The sequence below is a fragment of the Limulus polyphemus genome, unplaced genomic scaffold (genome assembly GCF_000517525.1).
Source record: "Limulus polyphemus unplaced genomic scaffold, Limulus_polyphemus-2.1.2 Scaffold682, whole genome shotgun sequence".
Classification (NCBI taxonomy): Eukaryota; Metazoa; Arthropoda; class Merostomata; order Xiphosura; family Limulidae; genus Limulus; species Limulus polyphemus.
In genome coordinates, this window is record NW_013666292.1 from 310,051 (window position 1) to 323,545 (window position 13,495).

Here is a 13,495-nt window from a genome sequence, read left to right on the forward strand (position 1 = left end):
ACGCTGTGTACAGTGTATAACACTCTACCGAGGTACAAAGGTAAGGTGACCCTGGTCTACAGAACTTTATGTTAATACTTTAAGACCCTCCTCTCCCTCCAGTGGTACAGCGGTAAGCTTGTGAGTTTATAAGGCCAAAATTGGGGATTCGATCCCTGCTTTAGGGGCTACGCCGGTATTCCATTGTGCAACTTCCAGCTTTAAAATAAACATATCATTTAAAAACATAGATTTGGTAGTGTGTATATATATATATTGACATTTTTTTAATATTTCAGTTTAGTTATGGAGTATTCATAATTCTACTGTTGCTGACTTCCACAACTAAAATGATTGTGGGGCTTCAGACCATAAAGCCGTTACTACAATATTTCACAAAGGAACTTCGATTACTCTTCCTTGAAATACTCAGTTCTCTTCTGTGTACCACATGCGTTAATTGGATTTATTTTCAACCGGGAAGAGCTAGGAATTTTGCGCGTTCTATCTCCTTTATGCCAGAAATATAAATTTAAAGAAAATGTTGATAGTGTCTTGTTTTTGTTTTCATAACTAGGTGGTTTTTGTTTTAGAATACCATAAAATTTTGAACCTAAACCAGATCTAAACAGAAAAGTCTTTATTCAGTATAGGAACCTCTGACGATTCATTCATAAAAAAAATAGTATCAAAAAGCATTTAACTTGGTATGTGTTTGCTAAGTAAGGTAATGAAAACTGTGTAAGTATGCGAACAGAACCGAGCTAAATTCTGATCTCTTAATTTTATTTACAGAAAATTCTAAATTATTTGCATTATTTGTCTTATTGTTTCTTATTCGTTCTCTCTCTCTCAAACACTCCCCGGTTGTTAAAAATAGGGTTTTGATACCCGTGGTTGGCAGATCACAGATAACTTATTGTGTACCGTTGCGCTTAACAACAACCTCTCTTATTATTTGCATATAATATATATATATATATATATAATTTTGTAACCTAATATCTTTCATTATTTAGATACTGTTCCTCCATTTCGCAGGTATTTCCTGGTATGGTCCCTTACACCAAAAGAACAGCTTTTGACAAGAGTGGGCTCCCTATGTACCAGCCAAGTACCACACCGTATCAACAAGCCATCACCATGCAGGTTCAACAACCCTTTGTGCCTGTCTCGTGTGAGTTTTACAGCTTTACTTGTGCCGACGTTTCGATTAATATAGTAATTTGTAGCATATTTTAGGTTTAGCTTCGAATATGCAAAAGGGTAATGCTAAAATCAATGATGTAATTCCAAAGAGTTTGATCGATAAAACGTACAGAGGGTTGGTTTTTATTTTAATCTTTGTAGTCCAGGTAGGCTTGTTTTCATCCATGTATCATATTCCAGCCATATTGGGTCAGTCGAAGTGTAGTGGTTAACGTGCCCTGACTGGATCAGAGGATTCATGGCTCGCGACCCGCTCCCGCCAAAATCATGATCCAAACGTTGGGACCATGCATAGGTGTGCTGTATGAATGAGAGTTAAGTTCTACTATTAAATTAGGCAAGAACAGCACCATAGTTGACGGTGGGCGCTATTGACTATCTTCTCTTCCTTTTAGTCTATCATTTCAAAATTATGGAAAGCTATGCGTTGATAAGCCTTATGTAGCTTTGCACGAAATACTGAAACAAAACAACTTATAAAACAATTAATTTTAACTGCGTTAGTTGAACTTGTATCATTAGACTATTGATAATAATAGGGCTGTAATTCTAAACCGTTTACTGTAATCATTGTTTTGAAAAACATATTTTGATGAAAAAACTTTAAAATAATCACTATGTTTGAATCAGAACTACAATAATAACAACACAATGTAAATGAAATTATCCAATTTTTATTCAGACTATTCACTTTCCTAGAGTCGGGATTTCCCGTAAGTAGTAAAGAACGATCATATGTTGTGCAATTTGACAGTTGAAATAAGAGACATGTTCGTTGTCAACTTCCTCTTTAACAGTGATGAGTCAAATGTAACACAGAAATCGAACACGCAAGTTGATTATGTCTAGAATTAAAACTGTAATCACGAGCGACTGCCGTGACGTTCTGATTTTTTTCACAGTGATGTTTCAGTATGTTTGTGAACATGCTTACAGTCTATTAAGAAACTAATCAGAACACAGATCTTTTCAAAGCAAGCACGTGGGTTTTTCTCGTGTATGTATATACACCCAAGTTCGCTGCTTTTTTTGTGTGAGTGTGATAGTTGTCTCGAATCTTATTCTAACTCTTAATTAATGTTCACGATGCAGTTTATTAACGTTAATATCACGTAAACCTGAAAAACAAAATTCACTTCTTGTGACCTAAAACATAAACTTAATAGTAAAGGGGTCAAAAAACTTAAAAAATAATATAATTAATGGGAAGTTTTGAATAATTTTAGTTTTCCTGTCGTTATTATAGGTCGTACGATAAAGTTATGATTCTAATAGGTCATTCAACTACCGAAGTTTGATATATACAATTACGCAATCCGTGTAAAGGATGAGTGAATTCTTGGATGTAATAACATACTACGAGTAGAGATATGCGAAACGCTATCCGTAATTAGTCTTTCACTATTAGTTTCTTCTTAAGCACTATCTCAGTGTCTTAAGATCAACGCACTGAGATACGTATTAAAGAAAAGCTGTGGATCTGGAGATGGCTAGATAATCGCATCTCCTTTGAGTTGTGGCATCTTAAAGGCACAGTTGCGCGTGACAGTTATAAAGAGTTTTAACTCACTGAAAAGCTAATAGGATGCAATAATATTCTATATCGAAATTGAATTTTTATATTTGTTGAAATTGTAAATTACTTTCTTAGAATATAAGCACTCTTAACGATATCTCCTCGTCTACATTGTTTTGTTTCTAATCAAAGTTTTCAATTATCTTCCAGATCTGGCATGGAATTTTAGTGGCTAATTTGATTAACTAGATTTCCTAAAACTTAATGAGCTAAATTTTCTACAGCCTTCTTGTAAACTTTCCTTGAAAATGTGTTTTATCAGCACTTTATTTTATCGCTGTCAATGTTTTAATTACCTTTGTTTCCACTTCTTCTACAGGGCATAGCTTGTTATTGTTCGGGGAGTGGAGGGGGGGGGGCTTCTGTGTTGCTATGACAACCATACTCGTCACTTTCGCCTTCATTTCTGTGTCTAACTGGTTTAGACAACACGTATTGTACTTTCAACGTTAGATAAATGCTATCAACAGCTTTGTTGCTTCTTGTAACATACTGTCAGCGATGTTGTTTTCTTTGTAGACTGGCCTTTCTAAAACCTTTTAGCTTTTTATCGCTTTAGTATTAATAAAACTTTGTTTAAAAAAAAGTATGCTCCGGAATTGACGTTATATTTAATGTCGCTGTGTCTATTTAACTTTCTAAATTGTCTTTGGGCGATTTGTGCAATGGTATTCCATTAAAACTTCAAGTGGAAATTTCTCTAAAAGAAACTATTATTAAATCCAAGAAGTTGTAGATTTATACGTATGAAGAGACGTGAAAAGATTGTGAATGGAATTAACTGTTATTAAAGCATCCACTGGGGAGTCTTGAGATTAATACTACGAAGAAACTGGAATTTTCTAGACATTAGTTTCACATCAAAGAGAGATTTCACTATAGAGATGTTAAGAGAAGTAATGAATAGCTATAGAAACACGATAAGTTGTGTCGAGAAGGCTTCAAGTTGGATTGGAAACAAAATGAAACTTTAATACCAACAGCTTTAGCCGACTAATCTACGCTGTTGTAAAAAAGTAGGCTTAAACAAAAGGTATAACAATAATTTACTGCAGTGGCGGCTCATCCTTAGGGACAGTGTCCCACCTATAAAAAAAAACTAAACCAATCGATTTTTTTTTTTGTAAAGTCGACAGCATTTTTAGTTTTACTACTGCCAGGAACTTATATTCTACAATGATAATAAAGATGAATGTTTTCAAATATAAAACCTTAATTACATAAATATAAATATTGAATACCGTTACGAGCTTATAGGACAATGCGCGCTATACTCCTGTTCATCGCATTATACTTCTGGGCTCAACGAAAATATAACATTTTCGATTACTTTGCTGTAACTGGGGCAGTTGAACGAGAGCCCGTAGTAAAAATATCTCGACTCTGAATAACATGAAAATAAATTATATTATGAAATAACGTTGATGCTAAACGTTAGGTGTTAGACAGAAATGGTGGTTTAAATATTTTAATCGCTAACTAACTTCGATATAAAGAAGGAAATAAAACATTAAATGGAAATTGAAATTCTTCGATTCTCAAAAACGTCGTGTCATTGGAACACCGTACTACTGGCAGAGCTGCAAGCAAAGCAGGAAGACAGGGGCGAATGAGGGATAGCCCGCTAGAGCGGCAATGCCAAGAAGTGCATTTCGTTTTCGTTGGTAAGTTGAACAGGTGCAGGCAGCCCGGCATGGCCAGGTGGTTGGGGCGCTCGACTCGCAATCTGCGGGTCGCGGGTTCGAATCCCCGTCACACCAAACATGCTCGCCGTTTCAGTCGTGGGAGCATTATAATGTGACGGTCAATCCCACTATTCGTTGGTAAAAGAGTAGCCCAAGAGTTGGCGGTGGGTGGTGATGACTAGTTGCCTTCCCTCTAGTCTTACACTGCTAAATTAGGGACGGCTAGCGTAGATAGCCCTCGTGTAGTTTTGCGCGAAATTCAAAACAAACAAACAGGTGCAGTGATTAGCGTTTTTTTGATTGTTATTGAGTTTTGAAATAAATCATTAAAGTATATTAAAAAGTGACAGTGTAATTGTTTGACAAGCATAAACGATCTAAAGGTAAAGTTTGTGTGCTAGTGATCGTGACTGTTTGTGCAAACCCAAAGTACGATAAATACATTTTTAGATGAAAATTAAAAGACATAAATTAGCTTTATCCTAGCCATAATGAATACTATAGCAATTTATTAAAACTCCTTTTTCCCAAATGAAAATGTAGGAGAAGATGCTTGTTAAAAATTTAGGCCCCCATCAACCAAGAGATTTATTTATGATCCGAAATAATAAAGGTGGAAAAAGATCGTTTGCTCTTCGCTGGTTCCGTAAAAAGCGGAACTGTCTTATCGTAAGCGAAGAAAAAAGAAGACTTTATTTTGCTTTTACTGTTTGCTTTTTGAAGGCGAAAGCTTATGGACGAAGACTGACTGCTCAGATCTCAAACATTTATCAAAGAGAATCAGCAATCATGAAAAAAGCTTAAAGCACATAGATGATTCAGTTTCTTATGAAATGTTTGGTTCACTGAATATTTTGGCTCAATTAAACTCAGGCTATCGTCTGTCAGTCCAAAAGCACAGTGAACTAGTAGAAAAATAGGCACACATTAAAACGTACCGTTGAAACAATAATATTTTGTGGGACACATGAACTGGCATTTCGAGGTCATGATGAATCGGCAGCATCAAATCATCATGAAATATTTTTAGACCTGTTGGGGGAAAAGGCTCAGCTAGATATCCTTTTAGAAGCGCACTTGACAAATGCCTCTATTTTTCGAAAAACACATTAAAGACCATCCAAAATGAGCTACTAGATTGCACGCTTAACATCTATCAGAATGAAAATGAAGAAGAAATTTCTAATGCAATTTACGTATCAGTTCAAGCAGATGAAACGCCTGATATTTCACGCAGGTCCCAATTTCTAGTTATTTTGCGGTACGTAAAAGACAGCCAACCGGTTGAAAGATTCACCTCATTTGTCGAAGTTAGTAACAGAACCGCAGTTGGGTTATACACTGTCCTGCACGAGCATTTACAGCAGTATAAAGTTGAGGGAAAGTTCAATGCTCAAGTGTACGATGGTAATATAAGTGGAGGACAAGGAGGAGTACAAGCTGTTATGAAAGAACACTATCCTAATGCAATTCACGTGCACTGCTATGCTCATCAACTGAACTTAATTTTGAAGAAAGCTTGCTCTTCAATCAAACAAGTACAAATTTTCTTCGCTAGCATTTCTAAATTTAAAACATTTTTTTAAGTTCTCCCAAGCGCAGTGACATCTTGCGTGAAGTTAGTGGACACACTATTCCAAATACGGTTGAAACTGGATTGAATTTTCATGGAAGAATTGTTAGCTCTGTTCTTGAAAATAAGGAGAAACCGATTGATGCATTACAGAGAATTATGAATGATGAAAAAATGGATGATCACAGCTTGTGTGAGGCAAGTGGCCTTTGGAATTAGATTAATGACAACACATTTAATTACTTGTTAGCTTTTTAGTAGGATGTGTTGCATGAAACTATACAGCCTCGAAGCAAGCTCGAACAGATTAAAAGCTCCAGATACATTATCGCACTTTGAAGCAGCGATATTTGACATTCGCGTAAACATGCACAAATATTTACCAGACGATTCGGCTAAGAACAAAGGCAGTGCTCAGGTCAGAAAACGAGCCCGACGTGATCCACTGGAAAATTTGGAGCAAGATGCCAAAGCTGTTTGTGATGTCATAATAAGTCAAATGAAGATCCATTTTCAAAATTCACAAGTCTTCTCCTCCTTTGCCTTAATTGATTTATCAAAGTTTCACTTGTATAAAGATGCCTTTCCAGAGGAAGATGTAAGCACTATTTGAAAACAATACAACATGATTACGAAAGAACCGAAAGTTCTCTACCGGAATGAAACCTTCAGGCATTTGAGAAACTCTCGTGACCTTTCAGCTTTTTAGAACAACAAGGAACTAGTCAATACATTTTCTGTAACATCGAAAGTGTTAGAAATTGTACTTGTAATTTCAGTGGCCACTGCAGAATCGGAACGATACTTCAAGTCTCAAGAGAATTAAAACTGTTCTTCGGAATTTAATGTTTCAAGACAGATTGAATGCACTTGCCATTTTGTCCATTCAAAGAGAATTAATCAAGAGGATTCCACAGTTTATCACTAGAGTTACCGACTTTTTGCCGCGCAAAAAATAGAAGGGGAAGAGTACATTCACGAGTAAATGTTCAAGGTAACCTTATTCGAAAATTTCAACATTAAATATTGATTTTTCCTAATATAAGTCTATAAGATCTATGGATTTTCGTAATATTGTATGTATATGAATAAACTATGATACATCATACTCTCTATATATACAAATATATTACTTTTAAAATGATAAAAAAAATTGTTTGTTTGTTTTGAATTTCGCGCAAAGCTACACGAGGGCTATCTGGGCTAGCCGTCCCCAATTTAGCAGTGTAAGACTAGAGGGAAGGCAGCTAGTCATCACCACCCATCGCCAACTCTTCGGCTACTCTTTTACCAACATATAGTGGGATTGACCGTCACAATATAACGCCCCCACGGCTGAAAGGGCGAGCATGTTTGGTGTGACGGGGATTCGAACCCACGACCCGCAGATTGCGAGTCTAGCGCCCTAACCACCTGGCCATGCCGGGCCAGACAAGAGGGAAAACAGCTAGTAAACAGTACCCACCGCCAAGACTTGGGTTACTTTGTTTTAAACCTAATATTAGGATTTGACTGTCGCTCTTACAACGCACTCACGCCCCCAAAGTACGGAGTGCGATGTTTTTTGCAGTAACAGGACGCGAACAACGGAACCTCAGCTCCACACTTCGAAACGATATCCACTGGGCCGAGTTCGGCCCACCATTCAGATTGCGAGTCGAGTGCCCTAACCACCTGGCCATGCCGGGCCTAAAAAAAATTGAAATCAGCCTCTAAATTTTACTTTCGCCCCACCTGCCTGAAAGGTCACGAGCCGCCATTGATTTATTGTTTAAATAAAGAAATTAGCGATATCATATCTTCATTGCAAATTCTTACAGTAAACATAGAGCTACAAAAATGGAAACATTTTCCGGTGCTGAGCTCAAAAAACTGATAAGTTGTTAATGGGATTGGCATTTTTTTTAGCTGCCCTCCAACGCGAGGAATCGAACTCCGAATTTTGGTGTTATAAGTCCGTAAAATTACCGCTGACCCACCGGGGTAGCTGCTTTCATTTCGAATTGAAATGTTGGCTGCGATACCTTTGTGAAATACTGGGGCAAAAAAAAAAAAATGGTGCATTTATACTTAAAATGCTTCTTCTTTCAGTAGATAAAGGTGTAAAACATTTTCGCATGAAAATCTCAGACAAATAAGCTTTCAGAGTCCAAAAATTAAACAACACAAATTGTTAAATATTAAGGAAGGATGTACCTGAGTAAAATATGTGACTATATTTGTGACGCTGCTTTATTATATTAAGAAGAAAATACTTTTGTGTGTACATAGTTTTATCAAATTATTAGAATATCTTCATACGTACTCTCTGTCAGATTGATCTGTTTATTCGTATATGCATATATATTAAAATGTATACATGTATATGTAAATTAATAAATAAATAATATATATATATATATATATAGTCTAGACCTGTTTCATATCTAACTTAGCTATTGATCTAGCGTTCACTGGAAAAACTTGAGAGTGTTGATCTCAGTTGGACATTTTACCCAATTTTTAGCTGATAAGTATTTTAAGCTGGTTGTAAGCTTATATGTATATTTATATATTTAAGATTCATGACTTAAAGCCGTTTATGAGGATTATTTAATGAGATTAGACATTAACTTTTTTGTAGTTGCTGTACACCCTGGAAATGTGCCGAGATTTTAATTCAGGTTTGTGTAATCGACCACCTTATTACTCTGTCCATGTATCAGAAGGTAAGTTAAAGAAATAAAATTAAATTAAATTTTATTCATCAAAAATGGGGTTTTAGATGTTGGTTTAGAAAACACAGTCGCTTAGCTTCTTAATGCGTGTGTTGTGTTTTTTATGTGCACTCACATGTTTTGAAATGATATCTCCACTGGAGTTTTTTAGCCTAATGCATGTGATCTTATATCAAACATGGTATCGACCAGAAGAAGAACAAAGTATTATGCTTGTCATCAGACATTAGTATTAAACCTATCATATTTCTAAACACTACATTCTTTATCTAGTCCTTGAGAGATTTTCAAGAAGTAGACGAGTGTATAATAACAGTATTATATCCACACTGTATTTGCTTTTTTCATTGCCGACGACGCATTTCGCCTTATCCAGAGTTCTTCGGACTGCCTGAAATACAACAGTGGTCGAAACACTATTTATATAAGCTGTTTATTACAAAAGTGGCAAATACAATATGGATGGAATACCATTATTATACACGCTTCTAATTTTTGAAAATCCCTAAGGAACCAGATAAAGTAGTATTTCAAAATATAATAGGCCTAATACAAATGTCTTATGACTAGTACAGTTAATTATAATCATGCTTCGCCAGCTTGTAAAAGGCTTTCACACCATGATAAATACGGCCCGGCATGGCCAGGTGGTTAGGGCGCTCGACTCGCAATCTGAGGGTCGCGAGTTCGAATGATGCTCATCCTTTTAACCGTGGGGGCGTTATAATGTGATGGTCAATCCCACTATTCATTTGTAAAAGAGTTGCCCAATAGTTGGAGGTGGGTGGCGATGTCTAGCTGCCTTCCCTCTAGTCTTACACTTCTAAATTAGGGACGGCTAGCGCAGATAGCCCTCGTGTAGCTTTGCGCAAAATTCAAAACAAACAAACCATAATGATTGTCAACAATATATACGTGTTTCTACGAGATATTTATACTATATATATAACATAAACTGTCGTCTAAAAACTAATACATTTGAAACCTTGTTTTTATTATTTATAAGATTTTTTTAACTCCTAAATATCGAGTAACACAACACCTCCCCGAATCATTTTAAGAAAACAAGAAGTAAACATTATCGATATTTTTACCCGTTGACCCTGTCACAGCGCCTGCTAAGCTACACCGTCATTGACAATAAGCACAATTGTTTAGATTATCACCTGAACTGGTTATTCAGAAGCAAAGATGTCAAACTTACAAACTATGTTAAATAATGTATAGAAACTAATAAAATCCTATAACCCGAGCACTTTCGGAAGATGGACCTTTCTTCTTCAGGGGCAAACTGTTATCAAATGGGTGATATATATAAAGGGAGTTTAGTGACGTCATGAAAGTCATCCGGTTTTCTCGGAAATATTTAGTCTATTTCTTTATGTACTGTTGTAAGAAGCAACTCATTTCCGGTACAGTGTAGCCGATGGCGAGAGTGAAAAGGTGTTAGGGATATTTTACTTTAGAAATAGATAAATATATCTATATATAAAACTATATTTAAGTGTTTAAGTAAAATAAATATATATCGCTCATTCGATTACTCCACCATTCCCCGTTTGTCCCTGAAGAAGAAAGGCCCAGTTTTTCGAAAGCGCTCGGGTTATAGGGTTTTTATTCATTTCTATCAATAATTCTTGAACCTACGTGTTTTTCATTAAATAAAGTATATGTATGTATCAAATATGTATATTTACAAGTGCTGGTTTGGGTATAATACATAACTTTTTGGCTTTAAATACTGTTTTTAAGTCTTTCTTTGAGTTCATTATCTTATTCCCTTTCTGGAGTTTATTAGATTATAGTGTAAAACTACCTGTGAAACGGGTTCTTTTAAATTTTTGTTTTGAAAATTGAACAAGAAGTTAATGAAGTAAAGTTTAGAAAACTTGCTTTGGACTGTTTAATGTGTGTGTGTGTATACGTATATATATAATTATTAATCCAGGTTATGAATCCAAGTTTTTCCGTAGGTTATTTTCTTTTGTATCACACTTTGGTTTTTGTTTGTTGACTCAATAATGACAGGCTGATAATCATAATGCTCAGTTTATTATACGTTTGATTATATTAAACCTTTAGTATATTAAACTGTTTTTATGCAGATTCTGCGGAAATGGCTGGTGGGAAGGTGAGAGTATTTCCTTTTGTGGTCGAGTGGAAGTGTTCCTGCCCGTCATGCAAGTACTATCATCTCCTTGCGGGTTTGCCCTTTTTAAACACCCTGGCGCAACTTTTGCCAAGGTTTTATCTAGGGCTAATATTGTGGGTTAACTAGTATGTGTCCGTCTCTTTTTTTAGGGGCAGGCAGGGGGGGCTACCCAAAAGCAAAAATATAGGCTGATGCTCACGTGCACCAGTAACGTATTCAAGTACGTGATATCTTAGGAGAAAGGACCTACTTCAAATTCGATGAAATTCTTTTCTTTAAATGTTGAAATCTGAATCGGTTTTTCTGTGGTTGAAGTTTGCACGAAAAAGAGCTTATCTTAAATAATTATGAAACTGTGTTTAGAGATCTAGTCACAGAGACGACAAACATGAAGAATGGATATCTCTCATGCACCATCAACTGTGGTCACATCGGAGGCATGACTATTAGTTAACGAATTTTTCGTGTTTAGCAAAAAATCTGTTCACCATTACTTCCTTTCAAAGTCAACGTTTTTTTGTGATAATAAGCTGCACGTGCTATATACTTCCTTTTCTCAGAATTGTTTACGTCATTTATCGATGAATTTCGAAAACGGCGTAATCATTCAAAATAGCTAACACTCGCCTGTTTTAATATTATTTTCGCTGCAACTTTTTGAAATGTTAATTAGAATACGTGTTATTGGTTATTATACAAATATACAGGTGTCGCTGTAGCTGTAAATATAAAACAATGGCGTAATGTTGTATATGGAGTCAGATCTTGCCATTTTTCAGTTTAGCTTGTTGGATTTGTAATCACTAAAAATACGTTACAAATCAAAATTTATTTTAAGGTATTCCAATTTTCTCTGATGTTGTTGTTATACTGAAATTCTACAAGAGAAACTGGGCATTTGACAGTTTGTAACAAGATGCTTATAAGTCATTAACCAATGTTTTTAAGGGACATGGTACAACTTGTAAATTGGTTCATGCACGTAACTCTATGAACTGAAGAAAATATTTATATGTGAAAACTAAAATAAATATTAAGAAGTAGTTTAATAATTTTGAAGGTTTTTATGTCCTTCAACTGTGCTTATCAAAAAATTTATGGATATAATTGTTGGTTTTGCATTAATTCAAAATCTAAAGAACAAAAACGTTACCGGTAGTTTTTTTCTATGAAATATGTATAATTTTAAAGATAGTTAATTACTATTGTAACGATTTTTTCTTTTCCTCTTTTGAATTCTGTTAATGAAGATAATGAATGAGACTGTTCAATCGAACAGCAACGTTCTTATGGAACTTAAAGAGCTGTACATATATATATATGTAATTCAGTGATGCACGTAATTCGGGACAAAAGTAGCTCAAAGATTCATTATAAAATAAAGCAGGATTACACCAAGAAGCTAGCCCATTATTATTAATGAACGTAGAATGTAACGCGAGAAGCAAACGACTTCTACTAAAACATTTGTAAAAGATTGCGATAAATGGTGCCTAATTTTAACAGTTAGATTGAATTATAAGCATGGACACTAGCATTATACATAATTTAATAATTGAAGCCACACTTATTAGATAAATGTCTGTAAATAATACAAAAACACAAATATATATAATTCTTAAAAATCAAACAAGGTGTGTTGCATCAAATGTCTGCTTAGATATAATATTGGTAATTCTTGGAGTCACAGAGTAAAGTTAAGTAACGTATGATTATTATTATTTATTTACTACGAAAGCTAAATAGTAATTAATTTTTTAGCTAATCATTTGTTACTTCTTCTACTGACTTGTTAAAGTAACAGAAACATGGTTTGCTCGATCTCAAGCATTGTTGTTCAGCAGTAACTAAGGTGAGTTATGATAACGACTAATTTTTTGGCCACGGTGGTTCCAGTGTCTCAGTACTTTAATGTTACGAATCATCTTTCAGTTAGACATTCTATCTTTGTTTCTTTTTGTTTTTTTGACACTGTACATCCAATATTTTACTACTGCACAAGACAAACAAGTTTTATTTAAAACTGAAAACTTGAAGCTAAATTAGCACCACCCTTACTGTTTGGTAATAGTCTTCACACATGTAAGCACAGTGTGATTTTATGATTACAGCTAATTTTGCTACTTTAGCAACGTATCACCGGTGCTTGAATTACTCCCAGCATCGTCTTACAACTCCTAGGTTTACAGAGTAAATCGTCGATTACAACACTTCAGTAATTTTATTATTATTATTATTTTAAATATTCGAACGGCAGGTTTGTAGTAAATTTAATTTAGATTGAACATTTAATCTTATCAAAACATAATATCTGGAAAAGAAAGTGTGATAAACCGAACCAGATCTTCCTCGGACGCCTGATCTGGTTCAATGATCTGTATGGATCCACGCGATTTGTCCGACTCTTGATCTATCTAAATATATAAACATATATCTATACATATTAATTATTGTTTCTTGTTTGTGTGACAGTAATAAATTGCTGGTTTAGGATAAACATCTTGTTTTGATAATTTCCTAGTTCAATTGGGGAAAATATGTTAATATCAATGTTTTAGGTTTATCAAAACCGGTGACTTGTATTGCTATTACGTACTGTATTTG

The 13,495-nt window shown here is 35.0% G+C and overlaps 1 protein-coding gene across 2 annotated transcripts in view; it reads left to right on the top strand.

Moving 5' to 3' along the window:
* Positions 1 to 12,587, top strand: part of LOC106459925 (muscleblind-like protein 2) — a 187,261-nt gene extending 174,674 nt beyond the window's left edge. The window contains exons 6-8 of one of the 2 annotated variants that reach the window (XM_013919590.2): positions 1,021 to 1,156; positions 8,646 to 8,730; positions 10,845 to 12,587. In XM_013919590.2, coding sequence (XP_013775044.1) covers positions 1,021 to 1,156; positions 8,646 to 8,680 — 171 coding nt within the window. In that variant the 3' untranslated portion in view covers positions 8,681 to 8,730; positions 10,845 to 12,587. Of the gene's footprint in view, positions 1 to 998; positions 1,157 to 8,645; positions 8,731 to 10,844 lie in introns of those variants that run through there. The other variant, XM_022386497.1, reaches the window with a different exon arrangement.
* The last annotated feature ends 908 nt before the right edge of the window (positions 12,588 to 13,495 follow it).